The sequence below is a fragment of the Microtus pennsylvanicus genome, chromosome 11 (assembly GCF_037038515.1).
Source record: "Microtus pennsylvanicus isolate mMicPen1 chromosome 11, mMicPen1.hap1, whole genome shotgun sequence".
Classification (NCBI taxonomy): domain Eukaryota; kingdom Metazoa; phylum Chordata; class Mammalia; order Rodentia; family Cricetidae; genus Microtus; species Microtus pennsylvanicus.
The window spans coordinates 41,709,600-41,736,627 of record NC_134589.1 but is presented as its reverse complement, the minus strand read 5'-3'; the positions used below and the strand labels follow the sequence as shown (position 1 = coordinate 41,736,627).

At 52.4% G+C, this 27,028-nt stretch overlaps 1 protein-coding gene across 4 annotated transcripts in view; it reads left to right on the top strand.

The window, feature by feature from the left end:
* Rab11fip4 (RAB11 family interacting protein 4) overlaps positions 1-27,028 on the top strand; it is a 106,665-nt gene extending 79,637 nt beyond the window's left edge. For 2 of the 4 annotated variants that reach the window (XM_075991432.1, XM_075991434.1), the window contains 12 exons: positions 8,952-9,181; positions 13,357-13,482; positions 14,025-14,159; positions 14,335-14,370; positions 14,830-14,929; positions 15,154-15,257; positions 16,283-16,423; positions 18,675-18,756; positions 19,402-19,539; positions 19,614-19,769; positions 20,779-20,922; positions 21,813-27,028. In XM_075991432.1, the coding sequence (XP_075847547.1) occupies positions 8,952-9,181; positions 13,357-13,482; positions 14,025-14,159; positions 14,335-14,370; positions 14,830-14,929; positions 15,154-15,257; positions 16,283-16,423; positions 18,675-18,756; positions 19,402-19,539; positions 19,614-19,769; positions 20,779-20,922; positions 21,813-21,929 (1,509 nt within the window). In that variant the 3' untranslated portion in view covers positions 21,930-27,028. Of the gene's footprint in view, positions 1-8,951; positions 9,182-13,287; positions 13,483-14,024; positions 14,160-14,334; positions 14,371-14,829; positions 14,930-15,153; positions 15,258-16,282; positions 16,424-18,674; positions 18,757-19,401; positions 19,540-19,613; positions 19,770-20,778; positions 20,923-21,812 lie in introns of all 4 variants that reach the window. The other 2 variants (XM_075991431.1, XM_075991433.1) reach the window with 1 other exon arrangement.

The window sequence follows — 27,028 nt, the reverse complement described above, 5'->3', positions numbered from 1 at the left end:
GAGCTGCATCCCCAGCCCTCCTTAAAGTTTGCTTATAACACACCCTAAAAGAGGAACACCCAACATGATGGTGGTGCCGGTACCACTGTCTCCCCCGGGAAGCTGTTGAAGGTAGGCCTGGCCACATTTTCAGCCAATCGGCTCTTTCTTAGCCTGCAGTGTCTTGCCCTAGGCTCAGCTCCACAAGGGCTTACCATGTATTCCTCCCTATCTCTACGGCTCACCCAACATGTTGTTAGAAACGCTTTCATTAACCTCTTTCATCTTGGAAATGGAAACCTTCCCAGACCTCCTAACCAGAGACAGATCCCATCTGAGTTTGATGTCGCCCCTGTGTGACTTGATGTTACACTGCGTGAGGTTGGCTCTAGGACCTCCCCCTTTAATCTGCTTCCACGGCTTTCTCCCTTTCATTCTAGGCAGGGCTTCACTCTAGCCCAGACTGGCTGGATCTGTCTCTGTAGTCCAGGCTGGTCTCAGTCTCACAGTGCTCCCTTTCCTTAGTCTCCTGAGTGCAGGGTCACAGGTATGAGCCGTGGCCACTTCTTTTTGTGGCCCACCGGGCCAGTTGTGTCGTAGAAGGTAGTATGTTTGTTTTTGGTCCATTTTTCCTCAGTGGCATGTAATTTGTGGTATGTTCCTTCCCATTTAGTAAATTAGATGCTAGGGCTTATTAGATGCTAGCCATTTTATTAACTGTTTTGCTGAGACCCTCTTGCTGTGGGCCAGTGCCTGTCTCTTCCCCTTGATGATGCTATTTGACGGCTATGTTAAAGGAGTACTAGCCTGCTCCTGCACAAAGACCTGAGGGGGTTTCTGTGCTTTCCTGTGGCCTGCAGTGAGGAGTGTGTGTGTGTGGGGGGGGGGCTCTGGTACTGTGCAAGTGTCCTGTTTCCCTTCAGCCTCTGCTCTGTTGGCTTTGTTCCGCTGCAGTTGCTGGGAAGTGTGCTGTGTGAGCCCGGCTTGATGTTCTCTCCCCTCTAGCGGCCCATTGCTTGTTCCATCCACACCGAGGGAGGTAAACTAAAATCGCCAGCTCTAGGTTCTGTGGAGTTTTGCTGTATGTATTTTGAAACCGCTAAGAGATGCATAAATATGTGTGGGGGGGTTACATCTTGGTAAATGGATCCTACACTATGTTTAAGTGCCTCCTACCTCTTAAAGTGCTTCTGAGATTAGCATGGCCCTGTCCGCTTCCTTGCTTGGTATGGTGGGGAGGGCCATGGCTCAGCCATGGGGCTTCCGCTTTACCTACATAAGGCCTCCTGGGTTCTACTGCCTTTAAGCTCCACTTGGTCAGTAGCCCTCCCCCTCCCCCCGTCAAAGACACAGGACTGTGGGCAGTCAAAGGTTTGGCATTGATTGGTTTCTAGCTCAGGCACTGGCTCAGCCAAAGCTGCACCGCCTGGGTCTCCCTCAGACCCTCCTTGGTGTCGCCCCTTACTCCAGCCCTTATGTAATGACTTGGCCCTTTAGATCCCTTAGCACTGCTCCTGCCTCTGTTCCTTTGGGGAATTTGCCCGTCTCTGGGCTCTGCTTTGGGCTCTTTGCTGTCTCTGCAGCATGTCTCCCTCCTCTAATCCTCTGCTGCTTCCTGTCAGCAGGTGAGAGGTGAGTGGTGTGGAACTGGAGAGGAAGACAGTTGACATGGGACTGAAAGAGTATGTGGACTTCCACATTTGTGGCTGTGGCTTGGGCAGTGGCTGGCTAGTTCTGAGTGTCCGTACTCTATTTAAATAGCACTGGAGGCCCGAGAAACCCCCGGCATGACATTCTCTTCTGCCGCTGCCCAGCACCAGGCGGAAGTCTCCCAGAGAGCCTGCCCGAACACCCTGTTCTCCCCTTCCATACATGTGACCAATGAGGAGATGCCCATTGTTGCCGACTTCCCCCTCCTGGGACTGCAGGTCCCAGTGATGTTGACAGCAACATTGGAGTTGCTGCGCTGAGATCAACTCCTGGGTGCTCCTGCTGATGGGTGTCTTGAGCTAAGGTGAGACCCTCTCTTGGGGTTCAGGAGCAGACATACATGGAACCCAGGGCCCAAACCCTACCTTGACTGCCATTCCATCTGGGAAGGAACCACCGTATAATATGTTCTGTCGTCTGACCTACATCTGACCTGAGCAGGGAGCTCAGGGTTACAGAGCTTTGATCTCTCAGGATAAGGCCACTCTCAGAGCAAGGGAGGTGGTTTCGTGACCAACTCCCCTGTGAGTTCCCTTAGCCTTGGAGGCGGGTCAAGGTTCTGTTCTTCTGTGTGGATGCCAACCCCAACTCCTCAGCCCCACCTTTGGGCTTTGATTGGCACTGGGTAGCCCTTTGAAGAACCAAGATTCTCATCACCACTGGTGACATCTGGTCGCTGTGTTTAGCGGGGCCTGACTTCCAGCAGGGTTGACAGCCACAGTGGAAGTTACAGTCAGGGTTGCTTCCCAGCCACCATGGTCACCATTTTTCTGTGCGGAGAGCAGCCAAGCCGTAGTGGGCTGTGAGGGTATCTCTGGGCAGTCTCATCTCACCTTCTTTGAATTCGGGGTGTTGGTACCACAAGCTCCCCTCAGAGGAGATTCCTGCGGCCCAAAGGAAAAACCTGTTATGACCCTGGCCTGTCCCGTGTCTCCAGGCTATTAGCTGGCTAGGTACACAGATTCCATTACTGGCCTGGCCCGGCAGCCATCGCACTTCTCCCCAGTGTGAGGCTTGGCCTGTGCCTACCCACAGCCTCTTCTCTGCAGTGGGAGGTCCACGTGTACCCATGGGTGCCTGGTTTCAAGGGAAGCTGAAATGTGCCCGCCCAGGTTATTTTTACCCAGCTCTGTCCCCACAGAGCTTCGCTTTGGCTCCAAGTCACCGCCCGCGGAGTGGAGCCTGTTGCCAGGGCTGGGGGTGGATGAGCCCGCGCCTCAGGGCCTCCTGGACACCCTTCCCTAGGCAGCATCTCATCTTAACACTTATTACAGGGTGTGACTATTGTGCCAACAGACCTGCCAAGGCAGTGGGTTGGAGAGGGCCCGGTGTAGGAGGAAGTAAGCTAGCCTCCCAGAGCTGTCCTCCCTCCCAGAGCTGTCCTCCCTGGGGCTGGATAGAATTCAGGATGCTCAGATGTACCCCTTTGTATCATCCTTTAACATCCTAGTGACAGTAATAGCTCACATTCATCAACCCCTTCCCATACATTCTAAGACTGATGGCCGCTCAGTAACCTAAAGGCCACAGTGCTCATGCTTGGTGAAGCGTGACTCGAACCCACTCTAGATCATGCCTCAACACCCACCATCTCTCTGTCATGCTCTCGGCGTCCTTCAGAAGTGAGGTGCTGTCCCACAGGCACTCACCACGGATGCTTGAGACGAGGCTCGGGAATGAAACTCCTCATCCGGTAGTCACCCCACCAGGCAGTGAGCACACCAGAGTCGTCTGCACGAGGCCTTAGATGCCCTTCTGTTGATGGCGTACGCCTCTGACGCCCTGCGGCTTGATTCAAGAAGTTCTGAGTCCTCACCTGCCATGGGCCCCTGCGCTGCCGACTGCTGGGGTTCAGATGCTGACCTCCCTGTGGTCACGGCTTCAGTCTCTGCTCTTTTGGGGGAACGGAAACAGGTAGTCACTCTGTACAGTCAGTGTTCTCTGTACATCGCCTGCCAGGAAACTTAGGGTGTGTGACCTTGAGACTGTTCACTCCACCCCTTTATCCCCCACATCCTCCATGAGGTGGCTGAGAGTGAAGACCAAATCAAACTGTTTAGTTTGGGTCCTGCTATACCTCCTGGCTGCGTGGCAGGGACAGTGGGCCTTTGTAAGCCTCTCTGAGGGCCCCCCCATGTGTACTGATACTTGGTCTTTTCAACAGCCCTTGAATTCAGCCCTTTCCAGCTTCCTACAGAGGAAGGGGTGGCTGTGGGGCCTACTGATGGGTGAACACAGCTCTTGAGACTGGAGAGGGCTCCACGGGCAGGCTGTGTGCCTGCTGGCAACCCCTTCCAGCTGGGGCCAGTTCTGTCCAGCCCCAGATGAGAACAAAGTGGAAAAGTGGAGGTGGAGACACTTGGGGTGGGGGGTGGGGCGGGGGGAGGGAGGGAGGCTGGGTCCTATTTCCCTGGGCTTGGGTATAGTACTGTCTCCAGCATTCCCTGCCCTTGGATTAGCCACTGGGCCCAAACAAGTATATATCTCAGGATCTTGCTAGCTGACCAGCCAAGGACCCATGGCGGGTGGGACAATCTAGGCTCTGAATACAGAGCCTCCCACAGCTGCTGACTGCCATACAGCCTCTCGGGCAGAAATGACAGTTCCTGTTCCTAGGGGAAATCCCGGGGACACAGAAATGGTCTACTAGGACTGATTTGCCAGGCTTCAGAGCTGTGCTCTCCACTGGTCCCCGCCGCACGGGTTCCCCAGGGCTTGCTTACCCAGCGGCATACTGCATCTACTTTCTCTTCCGTCCGCCTCTGACCCCGAGGCTGGGAAAGAAGGGTTCCCTGAGATTGTTTGGACACAAATAAGCCATGGTGTTATGGACACGAGCTCTGTGCTTAAAGTCACCTCTTTGTCCTCAGGGACAGAGCCCTGGGAAACGATAGGGCCACAGACAGAGCCACATTGCCTGCTGAGGACCCTGCCCTCCTGAAGCTTCTTAAAGACCAACCTGTCCGTACAGACTCTGAGGAGGCTGCATAAGCCCCAGGCTTGGGGACCTATACTGGCTGCTGGGGCAGTATGATGACTGGATGCTCTTGTGTAGTATTTGTCTGTCTGTCAGTCTGTCTTTCTGTCTGTCTCTCCCCCTACATATTGGTGATCAGGACAAGAAAGGAGAGTTCTGGAAACTAGAGTCTCAGAACCATAAACTCTGGAAACTCAGCCTCCTGGGATGCCCATGTCCTGTCCTGCCAGCCCTCTGGGCAGATCCTGGGCACCATGAGGGATGCAGGGTGAGGATGTCTACTTTCTGCGTCTCCAGCCAGAGTGGTGATCAGGTGGGATGATGACAGCCTTGTCTTCTATCTCACTACAGAGAGTACTTTGGGGAGAGACTCTGGCCACCTGGGGGCTGCTGAAACCAGCCTTGATTAGTTCAGGACCAAGGCCCAAATCTTGCGTCAGCCTGAGTAGAATTTCCATAGCATCCCCCAGGCAGTTCGTCCTCAGCTCCTACATAGTCCCCAAAGCTCTCCAATACACAGCAAGGCCGCCTCTGCCGGAGTCGCACGGAACAGGTTTCTCTTTGAGGGTGGTCTTGCCAGGGAGAGCGTCCCTTCCCTATGCAACCTAATAATGCTGAAGGAGGATTACTGACTCAGGTGGGTTCCTGTGTCTTGTTCTCCCTGCCTGAGAGGAAGGAGCACAGGTTGGAGGTCAGAGGCCTCTTCTCTGCCTCCCAGAATTGCTTCCCTTCCTTCAGGTGTTCGAGGTGGGAGCTTCTGGCCCAGCGCTTTCTCACCCTTCCCAGAGGCCTGGTCTGCCTGGTGAGGAGGGTCTGCTTGGGGACAGACCTGGACCAGCCCCGTCCTGTTTGGTCTCTTTCCTTATTGCTTTCTATTACTTTAATTTGGGGCGAAGCTGCAAGAATTGGTTTTGAAGCTGTAATTAAAATTTCCACTTGCCTTAGGCAAACAATTGTGGATTGAATGAAAAGAGGGTGTTAATAAAGGAGGACGTTAATTTTAAAGGAAAATGTTGTTGAGTGGGTGTGTGGGCATACACCTGTGGACACAGAGCGAGGCGGCTGATGGAGCTCCAGACTTGGCACGGCTGAGCCTTGGCTTCAGATCTGAGCAGGGCCCTTTGTAAGCTGGACCGCTTCAGCAGCCACCTGCCTCCTTGAACCTCGTCTTTCTCGGGCATTAGATGAGACAGGAACGGGCATGCGTGTCCTGTATACCTCATGCCACCCTCGCAGGGCTGCTATGGGACAGAGTGCTTGGTGAGAAGGTGATGGGCGGGCAGATGTGTGCTCCCCTCAAAAGTCTGCCCAGAAGGAGGGTGGTCTGGTCTTGGGGCATGAGGGATGTTTGGGGCATTTCTTCTGTCCTGTGACGGAGATAGCCCCGTTGAGGCCACTTTTCCCACCCTGTCAGGAGCTAGTGTGGCTTGCCGGAGTGTTGATCACAATGCTGCTGTGGGGCGGGATGCTGGGTGAGCTCCGGTGTGCCTTGGCCTCAGTGAGACAGGACACCTAGGTTCCCAGGTGAAGCCTGTCATCTAGAAAGGGTGTGGAAGGGGTAGGCCTGGGACTGAGGTGAAGGTCAGGTGCAACCTGTGGCTGGACAAGTGGCATTCCTGGCAATTGTCACGTGCTCACCTTGACTGCCTATCTGTCAGGTGGACTTTACAGGTCCTCGTAGCGGGCAATGGCATAGAGTACTCGTGCTGCTCCCTTGGGGTATGGGCCACCTCCTCTTACCCCCATGAGTGCCCTTGTGCTAAGCAACCTCTCCCGTGGGGGTGGCTGTGTGTACATGGAAACGCGGAATGTCGCGTTAGGAGGGGCCCCAGGCATCATCGGTAGCATCTAGTTCCTAGAGAGTGACTCACCTCCCTGTCACACCCAGATCTGAAAGCCAGTGGAGTGTGAAGGCAGCAGTGATAAAGGAAACTGTGTGGCAGCCAGAAGCAGCCCGGGCCCTCTGCCCACTCTACCAGCCAGAGATCTCTGGCAGGCTACTCTTTGAACTCCCGTGTCTCCATCAGTAAAACGGGACTAGACAGCCGCCCTGGAGAGCTGTCCCAAGCAAAAGTAGGACAGCATGAACTCTGCCCGGGCTCTGGCGTACTACGGTTGTTCTAGTGCATTGGTCTGCTCTGTTTGGGGTGGGCTTGTGCGTGCTGAGAGAGGGCTTTGATGAGTTAGGAGCCATGTGCGATGGATCAGAACGCGTGGGTGGGAAAGACCCGCAAACATCCCTTGATCTTTACCAACGGGATTGCCCAGCACTGATTTCATCTGTGTTCAGCTGAGTTTTGGCACAGGGAGGAACCAAGTTTGTTAATCACCTTCTCTTCGTAGCCCCCAGGTCTTCTCGAGATAGGCCCAGCCTGTCTCCGAGTGGCTTCCTGTAGTGTCTTGTAACCTTTTCTTGTGGGCACTTTTCAAGACTTTCAAGGCTCTGCCTCTGGCCCCCTGGTAGCCCTGGTATACGAGGGAAACGTTTTTAGTAGAGTTCTCCGTCAGCCCTAGACATAGAGTGTATGGTAGGACAGGTAGAAGCAGAGCCCCAGGGAGTGCCCACCTACTCAGAAGCCAGGAGATGGTTTCCTGAGGCCGCCCCTCAAGTTTAGGTAAGGAAGCTCAGCCTGAAGCAAGGGGTGCAGACAAATCTTGCAGCATATCAGCAGTAAAAGTGTATTCTTTGCATTGGCCTGACCATCTCAGGCCCAGAAGTGGGAGCTCGTGGCTGGTGTGTGACAGACTGCTCCTGTCCACTCACTCTAAATAGGGGGCCCGTGACAGATGCCAGCAAAGTCCATCTAGTGAACCAACGAGTTTTATTGGGGTTACTTACAGGAGTATCACCAAAATCCACCCCACAAAATCTGGGAACCTGGAGCATACTGCACAGCCTACAAGGCAGCTCAGTAGGGGGGACTGTGTCCTTTCCAGGGGCCTTGGTCGGACTAAGCCTCTTCCAGGCAGCTCCATGGTCTCTGTTTCTTTCAGGCTGCTTGACTGGTCTCTACTTGTTGGAGCTTGGCTTGTCTGCCGGCTGTCTTGGGAGGCAGGGGCCTAAAGAATCTGGTCAGTTTCAGGGAGCTCCTGAAACTGTTTTGAGTTGTTTACTTTCTGACTTAAAAAGGTGGAGATGGATTATATATCTGCTATACAACTGCTGGCAACATGGCTTCTGGCAAAGAAATAAGTAACAGAAATTGTCACCATTTTCTTTCTTGTGAAACATGATATCACCATAAAGTCCTGTCCCGCCTAGGACTCAGTGTGTAGGTTATGCTAACTTCAAACTTACAGCAATCCTTCTGCCTTTTCTTCCAAGTGCTGGGAGTGCCCACTGTGCGCCACAGGCAAACAGGGAATAGTGGACGCAGAGGTCCTGTAAGGGTCCATTGCCATTCGTTTGCTTGCTTTTTGAGACAGGACCTCACTGTAAATGTTGCAGCTCTGAAGGGAGAGGTATCCTGGCAGTCGGGAACCAAGGACTACCACAAAGTCACACTGCACAGCAAACCTCACACGAGAGATTTATTGGGAAGACACAAGAGGGTGTCTCTGGTCTCTGCTCAGGGGAAAAGCAGCAAGAACTAAGTGGGAGGCAGGCTTATATAGTTTTTTGGACGAACGGTTTTCCAGGGTGGAGATTTCAGGGTCGGGATTGATGGGATTTCAAGTCCTGAGCTTGTGGGGAGCACAAGGGTTAGTGGGATTTCAAGCTCAGGGATTGGTGGGTCTCCAAACCCAGAAGTGAGTTCAGACTTTTTATCCTACACTCAGTGTATAGCTTTGGCTGGCCTTGAACTCACTTTGTAGACCAGGCTGACCTCAAACTCACAGAGAACAGATCTTTCTTCTTCCTTCCGAGTGCTGGGCTTGAAGGCCTGCATGAAATCCCATGGCCATCTTGGTTTACAGAAGAGGTGCTGAGGTTCTCCGGCTGTGCAGGATCTTGGAGGGGGCACCTAGATTTCTCTGCACTGTCTTGCCTCAGGTTCCTCCTGAGAGGTCAGGGTTGTCCCTGACAGCTGACTAGGGTGGGTCTACCCACAGTGCGGATCCTGTGCAGGCTGTGATGGGGGCTCTGCCTGGGAGACAAGCCCCTTACTGTACTCTCAGGAGTCAGCTGCCAGGAGAAGCCCTCATGGCTAACCAGACATCCTTATATCTAGCCGCTCCAGTTCTTGGCCCTCCTGCCTCCCGGTACCTGCAGATGTCCTTATGGACCAGAGTATTGAGTCCCAGGGAGCCAGCCTCTCTCATTCTGTCCTTCTGTGTTTGCCAGGCCAGCGACATCTCCAGCTCTACGTTTGCTGATGGCGAGCTCCTCCCCAGGGAACCCGGCTTCTTCCAGGAAGACGAGGAGGAAGCAATGACACTGGCCCTGCCTGAGGGACCCCAGGAGTTAGAGATGGACACCCCCATGGAGAGCAGCCAGGGCCTGGAGGGTTCTGGCAGGAGCCCTGGCGATGAGAAGGAGCCTGAGCTGGGAGGTCTGTTCCTGCCAGAGGACAAGTGAGTGAGCAGAACGGCATGTGGCCCCAGGGCCAGAAGTGTGGTTCTCGGAAGGCTCTCCAGCAAGTACATGGCACACCTTGTCAGGGTGGCACCGAAGTTGTTACTGCCCCAGGTTTCTGGATAGTAGGGATGATTCTAGAATTGCAGGCCACTGTGCAAACGTTAGCTTTCTTTGGCGGGGCCAGGGAGTTGGAGACAAGGTCTCAGAATGTATCCCTGATGGCCTTAGAACTTGCCATGTAGACCAAGCTGGCCTTGAACACACAGAGATCTGCCTGCCTCTGTCTTCTGGAATTAAAGGCGAGCATCACCACGTGTGGCTCTCAGAACTCTACTTCTAATGGTTGCTCAGTGATGTGGGGTATATGAACTCGTTTAGTTTCAAAAAGCAGGTTAGGGCCAAGGGTGTAGCTTAGTGGTAGAGAAGAGCACCTAACTTATCATGTGATTCCAGCACTGCTTTAAAAAGATGTCGTAGGATATGCCTGGGAAAATGATCTTAGAAACTGAGCAGTGGTGATTTCTGGGAGGTGGGTTTATCATTTAAGTTACTGTCCATAGTCTGTATTTCAACACTGATGATATGATTGTATAGGAAGTGTTTTAAAACAGTAGTAAGGTCTGAGTGGACTCGTCTATATCTGTAACTCTGTGGTAGAGCAATTGTCTTGCATTGCCAAAGCCTTCAGTTCAAGCCCCAACACTGGGAAGAGGAAGAAGATGGTGGACTCTTGCCTAGCTTCTCGGCAGAGAGCAGTGCCCATGTTCAGTTTGGTGTCAGCAGAAAGGAATCTCTTTGAGGGGGGTGGGAGGGAGAAAGGGGAGAAGGGGAGCAAGCAAGGAGTTCTCGTAGTGGTTTTGAGCCACATGAAATTGCCAACTTCTGATTTGGTTGGTTTGGTTTTTCAAGACAGGATTTCTCTGTGTAGTCCTGGCTGTCCTGTAACTCACTCTGAGACCAGGTTGGTCTCAAAATCAAGAGGTCCACCCTCCTGCCTGTGCCTCCTGACTGTTGGGATTAAAGGTGTGCACCACCACTGCTGGACAAATTGCCAACTTTTAATCATCTCAAACCTCATAAAAAAAATTAACTTCCATAATTGAACCACCTATGCGTTTCTGAATACCAAGCTCCTTGTACTTGCATGGTTTTCAGAGTCAGGATACTATTAAGGGGCCCTTTGGAGTGGACTGTCTATGTAGAGGGTCCTGAAGCAGGCATCAACTGTGTCTCTGACCAGCTGACACAGGAACAGAGGTTCAGGAATCGCCACAGGTCTGGTAGCCATCACTTGCCAGTGGATGGCCTTTTGTTTCCTGTGACTAATCACCAGGGCTGGGGACCAAGAATTTGTGGGGTTTTTGTTGTTGTTGTTTTGTTTTTAATTATTAAAGAGTTATTTATTTATTTTTAAATTTATTTCATTTTATTTTTTTGGTTTTTCAATACAGGGTTTCTCTGTGTAGCCCTAGAACTCACTTTGTAGAACAGGCTGGCCTTGAGTTCAAGGATCTGGCTGCCTCTGTCTCCCAAGTGCTGGGATTAAAGGTGTGTGCCACCAACATACCTGATGTATTTTTAGATTTATTTTTGTATATATGAGTGTTTGCCTCCATGTATATATGTGCACCAACCACATGTGTGCCTGTTGCCCACAGATGGCAAAAGAGAGTGTGAGTTACAGTTGGTTGTGAACTGCCAAACCTGAGTTCCCTGCAAGATCAACAAGTGCCCTTAACCATTGAGCCATCTTTAGCCTGAGTTGTGTGTGTTTAAGAGTATTTTATTAGACTGGGCAGTGGTGGCACATGCCTTTAATCCCAGTACTTGGGAGGCAGAGGTAGGTGGATCTCTGTGAGTTCAAGGTCAGACTGGTCTACAAAAGTTTCAGGACAAGTTCCAGGACAGGCTCCAAAGCTACAGAGAAATCCTGCCTTGAAAAAGAAAAAAGATTTTATTTTATTTTTTCTCTGTGTGTTGGATAAATAGAGGCCCAAAGAGGGCGTCTGTGAGTCTATAGGGGGGCATTTTCAATGCTGGGGCCTGAAATTAGCTCCTCTTACGAGCAATATGTTCTCTTACCTGTTGCCATCTCCCCAGCCCTGCTGAAGTTTTACCAACATTTATTGGGGAAAGAGAGCATTGTGAGCCATTCAGCCTGAGATACAGAGGACCCCGAGGGGAGGCAAAGTGTGAATAAATAAAATGCAGGTTGGAACTAAGGACTGAATCCTTAATACCCTGTCTTTAGTGCTGTCATCCTTAAACAGAAGCCGGGGTTCCCTGGAGCCAAGCTTTGGGAACTAACACTGATCCTGAGCTGGGGAAGTCATGATCTGTGGATGAGGAGAGTGTTTACTGTGACTGGGAAGATGAACTCAGGCAGGCTCTGGGCTGAGCCTCTCTTTGCTCTCCGCTCGTAGATAGCCCCAGCCAACCAAGCTTCCCTAAATCATATGGGTTACCCATGAGAGGTCCCAGAGCAGTGGTTCCCAATCTGTGGTTGCTACCCCTGGGTTGTCAAATGACCCTTTGACAGCGGTCACATATCAGATGCCCTACATATCAGGTATTTACATTATAATTCATAACAGTAGCAAAATTATAGTTACGTAGTAGTAATGAAAGTAATTTTATGGTTGGGGTCACCACAACATGAGGAACTGTATTAAAGGGCCACAGATTAGGAAGGCTGAGGACTATTGCCCTCGAGTCTGGCGTCTTTGACAGATATTCTTTAGAAGTAGGCATCTTTGGGCTAGAAATGCCCCTTATAAATGGGGGGCTGATTCTCATCTGGTAGCTCATTGTTGCTTGTTGTGATAAAGATAATGCGGGCCAGAGAGCTGACTCAGTGGGTGAAGGTGCTTGCCAGATGACAGATGACCTGAGTACAGAACTAGTATACAAAGCCTTGAGCATCTGTAACCGCGGTGCGCATCTGTAACGGCAGTGTGCATCTGTAACCGCGGTGCGCATCTGTAACCACGGTGCGCATCTGTAACCGCGGTGCGCATCTGTAACCGCGGTGAGCATCTGTAACCGCGGTGTGTATCTGTAACCGTGGTGTGCATCTATAACGGCGGTGTGCATCTGTAACCGCGGTGTGTATCTGTAACCGCAGCGCTCCTTCAGAAAGTCAGGAGCATCGAGCAGGCCAGCTGGCCTGGAAGAGTCTGCTTTCCCCTGACTCCACACATGGGCTGTTGCGCAGGGATGTCTGCATGCACACGTGTGCACACGGACACATGAATGCACACACTAATAGTAATAACAAATAAATTTTTAGAAATTAAGAGATAGTTAAAAGTTGGAAAAAGTGGAATGGGAGAAAACAGCCAGCACCCTTACCCAAGCCTGTTTATCATGATACTGCTTGTATTTTCTACTTTTTAAAAAAGATTTATTTATTTATTATGTATACAGCATTCCTTCCATGTATGCCTGCATACCAGAAGGGAACACCAGACCTCAATACAGATGGCTGTGAGCCACCATGTGGTTGCTGGGAATTGAACTGAGGACCTCTGGAAGAGTAGTCAGTGCTCTTAAGCACTTTTTTTTTTAAAGACTGGGGGTTGCTATGTAGCCCTGGCTGGCCTGGAATGCTCTGTGTAGACCAGGCTGGTCTTAAATTTTTAAAGATCTACTTGCCTCTGTCTCCTGAGTTCTAAAATTAAAGGCTTGCGCCATCATTGCCAACATAGTAAAACCCTGTCACAAAATAAATAAGTTTATTAATTACTAAGTCTCAAAGCTTGTCTAACTTATCATTGATACTTATTTCTCTACCTTCTTGCCAATATTTGCATAAGCCTTTCAACAATCATTTGATACTCTATAATTTAATAATTTGAATCACTGGTACAAATTCTATTACTCTAACTATAATTATAGTGCAATTTTAATCTATCTGTTGCTTAATCATCAAGTAATAACCAGTATTTTGTTGTTTCTTATGGTGGAAATTTCTGGAACATGTGGCTGTTCCCCTTAGGATGAGGTCCTCAAGGTCCAAAGATCTAGACTTGGCCAGGCTCCCGCTGTGTGTAGGGCCAGGCTGCTCTCTGCCCTTCACTAACTGGGTGCTTACGACCCTCAGGTCCCTGGTCCTCACTCCATCCATGACCACATCAGACCTTTCCACTCACTCCACCGCCTCTCTCATCAGCAACGAGGAGCAGTTCGAAGACTACGGAGAGGGGGATGACGTAGACTGTGCTCCCAGCAGCCCCTGCCCTGATGACGAGACCAGAACCAACGTCTACTCAGATCTAGGATCGTCAGTGTCTTCCAGGTGGCCCCCTTGCTCTGGGGTAGCATTTGGAGTCCAGGGAAAATGGCAGAACCAGTCTAGACTCACCCCAGTGGGTCAGACAGACAAACATCATCCTTCCCTCTGTCCAGGGCTACGTGGCTCTATTGGCATCTGGGGTGCCACCTTCTCCTATCCTGGGGTCAGGTTTGCCCTTTCCCCTTTTATCTTGGGGAACAAACAGTTAACTGGTCTATGAGTCTGCAGATCCTGGGGGGTGTCTATGTCACCGTGCTTCCTAGTACCTCTATACTAAAGGCCTTCCAAGTGACCCTCTGTGGCCCCTTCTCACCTGCCCAAGTCATTCCTTCCCGTGACATTAGCTCTCAGTATGCCTTATCTGTTAACTGGGCTCGTTTCTCCCAGCTTTCTCTGACAACCGTGGGAACAGGGTGCTCTGATTTATTTCCATTCCTCTATCCCAAAGTAGAAATAGATAGAGGAAGTAGATAGAGCAAGCGCAGCAGGACGGGCAGGGCACAGCCTGCCAGCAGCGTAGAGTGACACCCTCTCCTCCGGTGCAGTGCGGGGCAGACCCCAAGGAAGATGCGCCACGCCTACAACAGCGAGCTGCTGGACGTATACTGCTCTCAGTGCTGCAAGAAGATCAACCTGCTGAATGACCTGGAGGCCCGGCTGAAAAACCTAAAGGCCAACAGGTGAGGCCGCAGCCCAGAGAGGCAGGGCTAGCAAGGCAGACTCTGTGTGGGCAGGTATGTGGGTGTCCGAGCAGGGCTGGGCGTTCACGGCGGCACATTGACACCACACCAATGAACGGTGCCCCTCGGTACCCAGTGTCCACCTTCTCAGTGACTGTGTCCCCTCTTTCTCTAGCCCCAACCGGAAGATCTCAAGTACAGCTTTCGGACGGTAAGACCCTCCTGGGCGACAAGGAGCTGGGTGCTTTCCACCTTCACTTCTGCTGTCCTGGGGCCAGGGCTCCGTGGTGGCAGCCCAGACTCAGCCTGTGCACGCTGTTAGCCAAGCGAGCAGGCTGCCGTGAGGCCATCCTCAGCTGCTTTCCTGCAGAGCCAGCATCTGTAGGTCCTCACTGCTTCAGCTTTAGTGGCTTTTCTCGGGTGCCCTGAGGACCATAGTCCAGCCCATGGCTGTTGGTGCCTTCCCTTCCACAGAGGACCTGGGCTTGGGGAATGCTCTGTCCACCATCCTTAGAGTAGACTGTCATCTGGGTGGGAAGGTCAGGTGGAGCGTTCCTCCTGTGACCTCCTTCTTGGCAGCCCCGGTACCAAATACTCACCCAGCCCATAGCCTGAGTTGGGGCCCCAGACTCTGGCAGACTTGGCAGACAGGTGCCCTCCGCCCCCACAGGCAGCTCATGCACAACAGTAACTTCAGCAGCAGTAACGGCAGCACCGAGGACCTGTTCCGGGACAGCATTGACTCCTGCGACAATGACATCACGGAGAAGGTGAGCCCTGGGGCCCTCTGTGCCTTCCTGGGATGAGCGGGGGTGGACCCTGGATCCACTTGGGCACTCAGGGTGGGGAAGGGCCCTGATCACACACCCCCTCCTCTCCAGATGTGACTGCTCTTTTAGCCTCGTTCACTTGGGGATATTTGTCACGAGCTTTCCTAGATTGTCAGTTCTCTGGCTTCGACGCCTTTTCTAATGTTTTACCCCGCACGCTGCAGGTGAGCTTCCTAGAAAAGAAGGTGACAGAGCTGGAGAATGATAGCCTGACCAGTGGGGACCTGAAGAGCAAGCTGAAACAGGAGAATATGCAGCTGGTGCACAGGTCTGGTGGAAGGTGGCTCTGGGAAGGGGGAGTTGTCACCACTGCCGGCAGAGAAGCCTCAGTCTTTCTGACTCGGAGGCACTTAGCCTCGATTCCAGACCCGATAGAGTCTGTGCTCAGTGCACAGCCCGGGACTTGTGGCTCTCGCTGCGTAAGAGCAGCGGTTCTTAACCTGTAGGTCTCGACCCCTTTGGGGTCGCATATCAGATCTCCTGCATATTAATGATTCATGACAATAGCAAAATTACAGTAATGAAGTAGCAACAAAATAATTTTATGGTGGGGGTCACCACAGCATATGAGGGACTGTATTAAAGGGTCATAGCATTAGGAGGGTTGAGAACCACTGGACTACAGTGACTAGAGCCTGGCTTCCTTCCTGGGAACATGCCCTGTGGTGGGGAGTGGAAGGCAGGAGGACCCAGGTGGTACTGCGTGTGGCCTGGTGGTGGTGGTATAGATGGACACCAGGGTCCCTGGGAGGGATGCTCTCCCATGCTGGCTGGCTTCCACAGGGGCAAGAAACTTGGTAGACTTCTCTGGGTCCGGGTCCCACACCCATAGCCTTTTCGTATGCCCCAGCTCAGCCTGGTGGACGGACTGTGAGCAGTTGGACAACTGTAGGCTTTCAATAGTCAGGCTTGGGCTATGACTCCAGGGGACCTGGCCTTTACCTGGCTCTGGATTTCTTACAGCCACATGCCTAAGTCGTCAGAGGGGTGCTGGGCAGGAAGTCAGCAGAAAAGAGAGAGTAAGACGTAGGAGCCGTTGTGTTGCTGCGGCCAGGCCTGCTGCTTCACTGTTGTGGCCTCACTCCCCTCTGGAGCGTCTCCACTGGATCTGCTTCTCCCTCGAGTATGATTGACACACTTCTCAGATGTCACAGTGTCCCTGATTTACCTGTCAGCCAAGCTCATGGCCCACAGCACAGCCATATATGAGGGGCTTCAGTGGGGTAGGCCTTCTTGAATACGGTGAGAGTATGTGAAGCTTGCCCTGACTGGAGTTGTTTGTGCCTACCTCAGGGTGCATGAGCTGGAGGAGATGGTGAAGGATCAGGAGACCACAGCAGAGCAGGCACTGGAGGAGGAGGCGCGACGACATCGTGAGGTCTACTGCAAGCTGGAGCGGGAGAAGAGCACGGAGCTGGAGCTGCTCAACACCAGGTAGGCTCCAGGCCTTGTGCCCGCTGTGCCCGCTGCGCCCCGCTGCCCTGGCAGCCCTTGGGTAGTGCTGGTTCCACGTATTTTCAGTAAACTGAGCCTACCACTCTAGCATTTCTGCCTCAGATACTAAAATTGCGCAGGCCTGCTGTTGAGGGAGCAGGCAGGATGCTGTTCATAAGAGCCTGGTCATTGAGCAGAAGGCAGGGGCCCAGGTCTAGGCCTGGAGCTCCCCCTGCTGTCAGATCCTAGGTAACATAGGTAAACAGCCTCCAAAGGGGTTGTGATCTGCAGGTTACTATTTGCATATGGCTCTGAGGCTGGTGTCCTAAGGACTTTTCTCTTCAGTACCCCTGCTTTCGTGACTACAAACTCAAGAGAGGGGTAGCTGGGACCAGAGAGGCAGAGGTAGGAAGACCGTGTGGGCAGGGCCTGAAGCAGGCACACAGAACATCAGGTTCTGAGTAGTCTAACTGCTACCCTTCCCAGCTCCGTGTGGAGGCATGGATGGTACTTCCAGTCACTGGCTTATACTCCCCTCCTTACTGCTTGCCAGCTCCATGGAGATCCCGACTCCTCTGGCCCTTGTCTGGAGGCCTCCTTAGGGTACCCCAGGGCCTCATGAAGGTCATGGAAAACCTCTCCAGAATGGGGCAACACCTGGGGTGGAGCAAGAATGAGACACAGTTCCGCACAGTCCCAGGAGCCCTCTCACCTGCCTAGGGATCCACCTGAGTGCAGTCCTCCCCGGGAGTCCCTGCAGGATTGCTGTCACAAATACTCCAGGAGAGGATTATTGCCTCTGAGGCAGAGATAGCTGCAGCGAGCTCTTGGGATTCCCGACAGGCTTGGGGATGGAGACCAGAGAGCAGACATGGTCGTAGCCTTCAGACGGCACATGTTAGCAGAAGCAGCCCGGCTATACCAGACATAGGAGGACTGCTCCTCCACCTAGAGGAAACCCGCTTCCCCATTGTTTCATGAAGGATCTTTTTTTTTTTTTTTTTTTTTTTTTGATTTTTCGAGACAGGGTTTCTCTGTAGCTTTTGGTTCCTGTCCTGGAACTAGCTCTTGTAGACCAGGCTGGCCTCGAACTCACAGAGATCCGCCTGCCTCTGCCTCCCGAGTGCTGGGATTAAAGGCGTGCGCCACCACCGCCCGGCTGAAGGATCTTTTGTGTGTGCATATGTGTGTTCACATGTATGCATGTGTGTGGAGATCAGATTTCATAAATTTTTAGATTTTGAAATACATATTCATATATACATATCTTGGAGATAGGACCCTATCTAAATATGAAATTCTTTTCTCTTTCTTTCCTCCCCTCCCCTCTCCTTTCTTGGTTTTTTGAGACAGGGTTTCTCTGTGTAACCATGGCTGTTCTGGGGCTTACTCTGTAGACCAGGCTGGCCTCAGACTTAGTGTCTGCCTCCTGAGTGCTGGAATTAAAGGAGTGTGCCACCCTCAGCCCCACACTCCTTTGTTTCTAAAACAGCTTATGGGACTGGGGAGATGCTCAGTGGGTAAAGTGCTTGCCACAGAAGAATTTGAATCCCCTGAACCCACATAAAACCAAACACAGCGGTGTGTTTTCGTAATCCCAGTGTTCTGCAGCAGAGATAGGAGAACTCTCAGAAGTTGGAGGGCTAGCTGGCCTGGCAAAACCAACAACAGATCCTATCTCAAACAATGTAAAGGTGACCCTTGACATTTGCAATGTGGCATGTGTACACACACATACAGGACCATGCACACATACTGTATACACATACAAAATTAAAAAGTAACTTATAGCCTAAAAGTAATTACATACAAATTTATATATAAAAACGTAATAAATAATGTATAATATTTTATATATATATTGCGATAGCCTCATCACGTAACTCTGGCCGGTCTGGAACTTGCTATGTAAACCAGTCTGTTCTCCAAATCAACAAAGACCCACCTCCCTCTGCCTCCCGAGTTAGTGCTGGGATTAAGGCGTGCTCCATCACTCTTGGCTAATAATTTTATACATGAAACAGTTTTGCGATAATATGGGATTTTGGTTTGTGGCATCATCATGTTGCCACAAAGTTTTGGGTTTTGGAACATTTTGGACGCTGTACCTGAGTTATCCCGTGAGATATTTACTTTGTCTCAGTCTTTCTCCCAGTTGGTAGTTTCTTTCTTCTGGAAGCAGAGACTGGCTGCCTTCTCTGTAGTCGGTTCCACTCTGGCTCCTCAGCTCTGCGTCGTTTTTCTTTCCCAGGGTGCAGCAGTTAGAAGAAGAAAATACTGATCTGAGAACAACGGTGGCTCGACTGAAGTCACAGACGGAGAAACTGGATGAGGTGGGCGGGGAGGGGGGCGGGCTCGGGGGCGGGCTCCTGGGGGGGGGGACGAGATGATGGGGTACTCCTGGAGAGATGGTGGTCAGAGAGGGCCTTTTGGTCATAGTCTCTGGAATACTAAAGTGTTTCACTTCAGAGGAAAAGGAAATGCAGGGTGTGGTGGCACACACCTGTCAATCCTAGCCCTGGGGCGGTGAAGGCAAGAATGGCAAGAGTTCGGGGTCATTGTTTGCTACGTCAGGAGCTTTTAGGCTAACCTAGGGTATATGAGAGTTTTGTCTTAAACAAAAAGTTTTTAAATTAAAAAGGAAGGAAACGTGAATAATGACTTTCTGAATATACAAAATTTCAAGTTTTCTACAGTGAAATATAATCTGTATTATATATTGTAAATGCTTTATATTGTGGATTTTTTTTTTTGGAAGATGGTGTTTGGGCTAACAGCTTCTTCTCAGGCTCTGCCTAACACCACTGAAAAAACATCTGGGACATTTCCTAGGGCATTTCCTGCTATGTTTCTAGAATGTTCTTTGAGGGCATCCCCGCAAGGTGGCTGCTCTGCCCGGCCATTTGCCACACCAAGGTCCTCCAGAGCGTTAGGGCCCTCTGGAAATGCTCGCCCTGACGAGGTCTGCCTGACTCTAGGAACGGCAGCGCATGTCTGACCGTCTGGAGGACACCAGCCTACGCCTCAAGGACGAGATGGACCTCTACAAGCGCATGATGGACAAGCTGCGGCAGAACCGCCTGGAGTTCCAGAAGGAGCGGGAAGCGACGCAGGAGGTGAGTCACGGGTCGGGTTCCTAGGGCTCCCCTCGCTGTCTCTGCTGCAGCCGACAGGCTTCTCTCCCTCACAGCTCATTGAGGACTTGCGGAGGGAGCTGGAACACCTGCAGATGTACAAGCTGGACTGTGAGCGGCCAGGTAGGGGCCGCAGCTCATCCGGCCTTGGCGAGTTCAACGCCAGAGCGCGAGAGGTGGAACTCGAGCACGAGGTGAAGCGTCTGAAGCAGGTAGGCCGCAGAGCCACTGTCCAGGGGCTTTGAAGAGCGACCGAGTTAGCCATGTGGGCCTCTGTTTGGAAGTCACAGGGAGGGAGCCATGAGGAGCAGCTCACCTCCTGTCTGCTCTTCTCAGCAGCCTGATTGCCGGAGCCCGTCATCCCATCCCACACTCTGCAAGCTGCTTACCTCTGGCTACAGTAAATGGTCCTTGGGCTTTTAGGTCCCTGTCCTGTCCTGGGTGTTGGGATGAGGAAACCATCCCCAAGCTGCAGGTTCAGGCTTGGCTGAGCTGAGGCTCTGGCAGACAGGACCTAAGCTTGTATTCTGCTTCTCATAGTGTCCCCAAACTGTGTTGTTGCAGCCTGGGTTAAGTGTGGAATCCGGAAGGGGCAGTGGCTCAAGAAGGGAGTGAAACCCAAACTCAGGCAGACCTATGGGCCAGAGTCTGGGCATGGATCACACCTGAGCTCCTTCACCCAGGCAGAGGCCCTAGTGGCCATCTTCTGAGTACAACTAGCCTATCACCCACCCAGGAGGGGCTCCCAGGTCCCTGTGGTGAGCTATAGGCAAGAACTGGAGGGGGCACCTATGTCTGCTGCCTTCAGTGTGTCTTGAAACAGCTACCACTAAGGCTGTAGGAGGAGCCAGGAAAACCAACTGTCCTTCCTGCAGAGAATCCAGAATGGCACGCCCTTCAGCCAGGTCCCGGACTGCAGGCCGAGCAGCTGGTGGATAGTGCCTCCCCATAGGACCCAAGAGGGGAAAGACTTCTGCCTTCCTGGTTCTCCCAAGCAGGGCTGCAATTCCCCTTCTAACTGAGGACTGTGGCATGCCACACCTCTGGGCCAGGCCTCAGTTTTCTGTGGCCCTGCTAGGCTGTGTGGCCTGTAGGCCTGCTGACCTAGCAGTGGCGCTCTGAGGGAGGATCCTGGTGGCCTGAGGACACAGACAGGGAGCGCTGGGTTCCGTGGCTCCAGGTGCTTCCCTTAGCTCGTGTGCTCTTGCTCTGCTCCCACAGGAGAATCACAAACTGCGGGATCAGAACGATGACTTGAATGGACAGATCCTGAGCCTCAGCCTATATGAGGCCAAGAACCTCTTTGCCACCCAGACCAAAGCCCAGTCTCTGGCTGCAGAAATCGACACAGCATCTCGCGATGAGGTAGCCTTTCCCTTCATCCCCTTGGACGCTCACACTGGTGTCTGGTCTCCATTCTGTGGGTCCTGTCCCTAACCCCCATCTGCTGGGACCATGAACCCCAGGCTACAGAGGATCTGAAAGGTAGGCTAAGGCCTGGCCGCAATAGTCCTCCGCTTCCTGCTCACAGTAATGGCGCAGCTGAGCAGGAGACAGCGCGCGGAGGGGCTTCGACCTCTTTCCTTGAGTGGAGCTCAAGTCAGACATCCTCCTGGACTTAACCCACCTGGATGGTAGCCAGAATTTCTTCAACATCTGCTTTTGCACGTTTACCTGGTCTCTTAGCGTGCAGCTTCATAAACACTTCCCTGTGACATGTAGAAATAACCAGAGTTAGTGGCAGGAAAGGGGCCCAGCTCCCAACACTATAGGCCATCTTTTCTGCCTCAAATACAAAACACTCAGCTGCATTTAAGTGTGAAACAGACCTTGTGTACCCGAATCTTGCCTCCATCTGAGATTCAGAGCTAAGGGCCAACCTCCGGCCTCAGGGAGATCTAGGAGAGCAGGCAACTCTATAGGGTTGGGACAGCAGTTTGGCTGCACCTAAATGTCATGGTGAGAGCCACTGAATAAGGCAGGGCTGGAGTGAGGAGGCACTATTCTGGACAGAGGAAAGACTAGCAGCCCCAGGCATCTTCTGGACCTGGGGCCTGTGCCCATTAGCCCTGATTATAAGTACATCCAGCCAGTGTTCCCAGTCTTTATGAAGATTTCCCCATGTGTTAGCCCCTCTTCAGGTCATTGATACTGATGACCTTCAGGCTGACCCGGGCCCCTCTGTCATTGGTCATTGGCCCACCGTAAGCCCAGCCTGGACCCAGCCTCTAACCCACCTTTCTCATTCCCTTCAGCTAATGGAGGCCCTGAAGGAGCAGGAGGAGATCAACTTCCGACTGAGACAGTACATGGACAAGATTATCCTGGCTATACTGGACCATAACCCCTCCATCCTGGAGATCAAACACTGAGCCAGGGCTGGCTGCAGAGCGGCCATTGGACCTGGGACCCAGGGGTAGGCCTGCCTGAAGATGAAGATGCAGGCAGGACCCCACACCCACTCTGTAAATGTACCTCTGACCACCCTGTGTGTGTGTGCTGGTGTGTGTGCAGGACCGCGCACACAGGCAGAGGAGTGAGCTCGGGGCCGTGGCTGTGGGTGACAACCCATGGTGAGCAGTGTGTGCACTTTGCAGTCCCTCTGTGAGGCGCCGAGGGGGCTGGCTATGGGAGGGACTCTCAGGAGTTACAGCAAGGACTGGAAGCTCGCGTTTAGCATACTGATGAAATGATTCTACCTCTGTGGATAAGGGTTAGCAGACGCTCTCAGGAGATGTGTCGTCCGTCCCGTCCCCCGTCCCCCCCAGAGTGGGGACAAAATTGTTACATTCTCCAGAATTTGGTGTCCTTGCCAGCCTTTCGGGCTACCTTTCAAATCCAGGTTTTTTAAGCTCAGAGGAGGAAGGGGTGTTTGTGGGTAGCCCTCTGGGGTGCAGGTAAACGGGGTCCAATGGACTCAGGTCTACAGCTGGTGTGCACTGTCCATGCCTTCGTAGTTTTCCATGTCCTTCCCAGCCTTGCTTTCCTACCTCCCCTGTCTGGTTTGGCTTCAGTTTGTTTTGAAGACAGGAAATATTCACAGCATTCACTCGGGGGTGGAAGGAAGGCCAAGAAGAAGGGTGGAGTGCCCAAGGCAGGTGTTAACACTGGGGGCCAAAGGGAGTGATTGCCTGGGAGACACGTGTTCCCGTGGCTGTGTCTTAACAGCTTACAGATGCGCCTTGGGGAGGGCAGGCGTGGGGGGGGGCGGAGGGAGAGGTAGCCACACCCCTTCTTGCAGCTCTCAGGCACACCTGAACCTGGACCCCCACTAGAGAGCAGGCTCTGCTGCTAGGAGGTCCAATGGAGAACTGGGGGAACTTTAGTCTTCTGTGCTGTGAATACGTGGTGGGCATTCCCTCCCGCCCAGATTTTTTTTTTTACGAATGTGATCTTTTGTTGAGGCATCTGGGCGTAGATGCTGTACCTGGACTGTTGCAGTTCATCTCAGTTTATATGGTTTGTGTTCGGCTTCCTCTTCCCCAGTGCAGATAAACATGGACGGTCTTAAGTCTTCCCCTCTTGCTTGTTTTCTTGAGCACATCTTATGTAATAGAAAGGAAGGTCTGGAGATGTTGGGGAGGCTAGTGAGCAGCAGGGGGTCAGTGGGGGGTAAAGAAGGGACAGAGGCAGGGCTGTGGCCTTTCAGCCCCCTCACTGTGCTGCCCTTAGCTCTGCAGATCTGTTTTAATTGTGTGCACAGAGTTGTCTTGTGTTGTGTAGATGGCGGGTGGGTTGCCTTGCCCTGGGCTGCCTGGGTGAGCCACACCAGGAAGACAGGAAGGCTTGATCTTAAAGGTGCAGGTCTCCGTGAGCATTCCCTGGGTCTAGGAAGAGAGAGAAGGGGTAGGTAGGGAGACTTGAGGATGTGTCAGTAGGAAGGTTGATCCAGGTGTCGTGCTGGCAGGAGCGGGGCAGAGGCCAAGTGAGTGTCGGTCCTGGTCTGTGGGGGCTGCTTTGTACTTGAAATTGTATGGGCCTCCAGTTTCACTGGTGTGTAAGTTTCCAGAGAGGCCAGAGGCCAGTGTCACAGTGGAACAGAGGAAGAAGGAACTTCTGTCAAGGCAACACACAGCCTTGGCCCACATTGTTGGGCTGCAAGAATGGGCTCCCTGAGAAAATGCCAAGTTTGGAGGCCCCCATGGACGTGGACCCTTTCTGTAGGCCTCTGGAAGTTGACTTCTGAGGGCAGGACTGGCTTCCAGGCCTCACACACCTCAGCCAGAATATACTTGAGAAAACTTGTTAACTTGGCCTAAGAGCATATGTGTTGTTTCTTGTAGTGGTGGCAGTGGGTTTTTGTTTTATTTTGGAGACAGGGTCTTACACAGTAGCTCTGACTGCCCTGGAATCATGGTAGGCCTCTTGCCTTAGCCTCCAGAGCGCTGAGCTTACAGGCCTGAGTCACCACTCCTAGTTTGTTTTTAAAATGTTTTTCTGGGCTTGAAAGCCCAGGGCTCCTAGCGCGACATCACTCTTGAGAGATCGCAGAACTCTGCTTGGTTGGGAGAGTCTGACTTCTGTTCTGCCTCCCTGGCTCACTTTCCGTTTGGTTAGATTTGAATTTCAGATAAACAAGTGGTTTTAACGTTTAGAATCACGATGTTCCAAGCCATGCTTGGTACTTTGGGAGCTTTTTACTATTCTGATCCTCACGTGTTCTAACAGTTGTTAGAGGTGTGGCCCGGGCCTCGGAATGCTTTAAGAATGCCCCAGGTGATATTAACTTAGCTAAGTGCCCTCTGCCGGGGTATTGCTTTTGCCAGATCAGACGACTCCCTAGGGGAAGGGTCAGCAGTGACGTGCCAGGATCCGAGGAGTCTGGGACGGGGCAGCAGATGCTCTTTTTATGTGACGCTCAGCGTCCTTGTGTTCCATCAGAAGCCAAACAGAGTGAACTGATGTGTCCCTGTGTCTGTTTCCTTTTAGCTCAGAATTAGCTGGGTTTTATTTTGAACTGGTAGCTTTCCTTGAGATTCTACAGAAGAAATTCCTTTTTAAAATTTTATTTTTGACACGCCAAAAACACAAAGCTCAAGAACCAAGCAGAACACCAGGACTCGAGACTGGGTTCGCCAGTTTGGCTGTGTGCTGGAGTCACCCGAGGAAGTTCTGAAAAAACATCTGATGTGGAGGGCTTGGGAGTGTGGTACAGGGGCAGAGTGCCTGGTACGGGGCTTAGTCCCTGGCTGCGTGAAAGCTGATGATAGGACCCACCCCAAGTCCCTCTGTGGCTGGCGGCGTGGGCAGCATGGGTGGCCCAGCACCTGTATGTGCGTCGCTCTTCCCGTGCTGTTCATGGGCAGCTCAAGTAGAGAAACCACGTGAATGTCCGCAGGCTTGAGCAGGGCTGTTTGAGAAGCTTGTCTTAGACTGAGGTGATGGAAGGTGGACGGCTTTGGGTAATTATGCCCCAGGAGAGAGTCCAGCTGCCCTCACTAGCCTGGACATCTGTATCCCCTAGTGGCTCCCTGCCTGGGATGCCCAGAGTCACAGGAAACAGGTGCCAGCTGTCGAGCCCATTGCAAAGTGGGGGCAGGTAATGAGCTGAGAGCTGGGCCTGGACAGCAGCGTCAGGTGCAGTGGCCTCTTGCCTCCGTGGCTTTGTCCATGTTCTGTCTGCAGTGAGGGTGTCCCAGTTGCTTCTGTCAGTGTCAAGTCACCCAGTTCACGCCGTGGAGGCTCTGGGTGATACTCCTATGATCTGTGATCGTGCTGGTTCCAGTGGTCCAGGGGATGTTGTTACACACTGGGCTCTGTAGGGGATCTGCAGGCTCTTCAGCAAGGCCCCCAGAAACAGGGGGAATTCCTCCTTGAGGCATTGGCAAATTTCCACTTATGTAGACATGGCTGATGGGACCTGGGAAAGGTTTAGGGTAGTCACCAGGCCATCCCAACAGATACCCAGTGACTCTGTAGAAGTTAGGTGAAGCTCCTTAGGGCTTCAACGCTGCCCCTTCTTCCCAGTCTTTCCTTCTACCCTTACTGGGGTCCAAGGACTTGCCTCTGGCGGCTCCTCAGGTTGGTACCACTAACGTGTTCACCAAGGGGCCTCAAGTTACGAGTGGCCAAATCTTGGCAGGACCTCCCTGTCCTGCCTCCTGTCTTGACGGTGCATGCAATGGATATGTTGGGGAAGGTGGGGCCAGCCTGCCCTACCTTCAGGGCAGGACAGCTCGTGGTTCTGCCATCTCAGCTGCCCAGCTAAGAAAACAGCCACTTCTAGAAGGCTTTGTTTCTGAAAGCATAGCAAGGTGACAGCCTTTGTCACCCTATTCACCAGGAGCTGGGTATCTTTGATGTACTGTCCTTGTGGGCTCCTCTTCCCATTGTGACTGTAATGTAGGGATGTCTACCCCAGAGGTACCAGCTTGGTGGGGCAACATCCCATGCCACCTCTCTGATGGCTCTGCCTCTTGCTGGGGCCATCTGCTTTCCTGTTCTGCACAGGCTGGGTTTTGTCTGCATGGTTTGGGGTCCTTGTGCCTTTTTTCCCTTGTGGACCACACAGAATTCTGTTATCCACTGCCCCCTTTTGTACACCCCCTTCCCCATCTCCCCAGTCCTGTGTGTACTCATGTGTGCAGCCTTGTGCCTCCACTGAGGCCGGTTGGCAGACCCTGCTTCCCCATAGGTCCCCCAGCCTCTGTTGACTTGGTAACTTTTGTACAGGATCTTTTGTTACAGTCTTAAGCACAGGGAACACTTAGTCCCTGTGTACCTGCAGCTAGTTTAGAAGCTCTGCGTCCCAGACAAGGGTAGCTTTGTGTAGGCCAGCTTCTTCCACAAGCCTCGTCTGTGTGGGTGTGGATATTTATAGAAGACATCACCTTTAACCCGGCACTGGCCCCAGCAGGGGGTTACAGGTCTGCCAGACCCCATGCATGGCTCTTCTGGAGGAAGCCCCAGCCATGTGGTTTCCAGTGCTCTGCAATACATTTGGGTTTAGGGCCACTGTGTCTGGTGTCTTCCCCCAATCCCCGTGTGTGCTGAAGGAAGTCATTTGCTACTGTCCCTGCCTACTCTTATCACCTGTCCAGCCCTCCCTTGTCTGCTGGTGCTCAGACCAGAGTGCCGTTACTCACCAGACTGATGTCAGGACCTGGACAGGACAGGACAGCGTGTGCCGAGGACACACAGCCTGCTGGCTCCCAACTTCAGCTCTTCGCGCTCTGGGGCTGGGCCTACTGGGGCCCAGGTGGAAGAAGCTACCAGCGATAGGTTCTGATTTTCCAGGAATTCCATCTGGGGCTTTGCCCCAGAAGCCAGTAATTGCAAATGGCCTTAGCTTTGGGATTGGAAAGGAACTTCCACTTTAGACCCCAGGGAGGGGAGAGGGGTGAATCCCAGGCCCTGAACTGTTTGCCTCCAGCCTGTTCTGTCCTGAAACAGGCTTTCAGCGTGGGCACCTTCCAAGGAACTGTAATGTACAGACCACAGTGTAAATAAATAGTTGGCTTTTTGTTCCTGA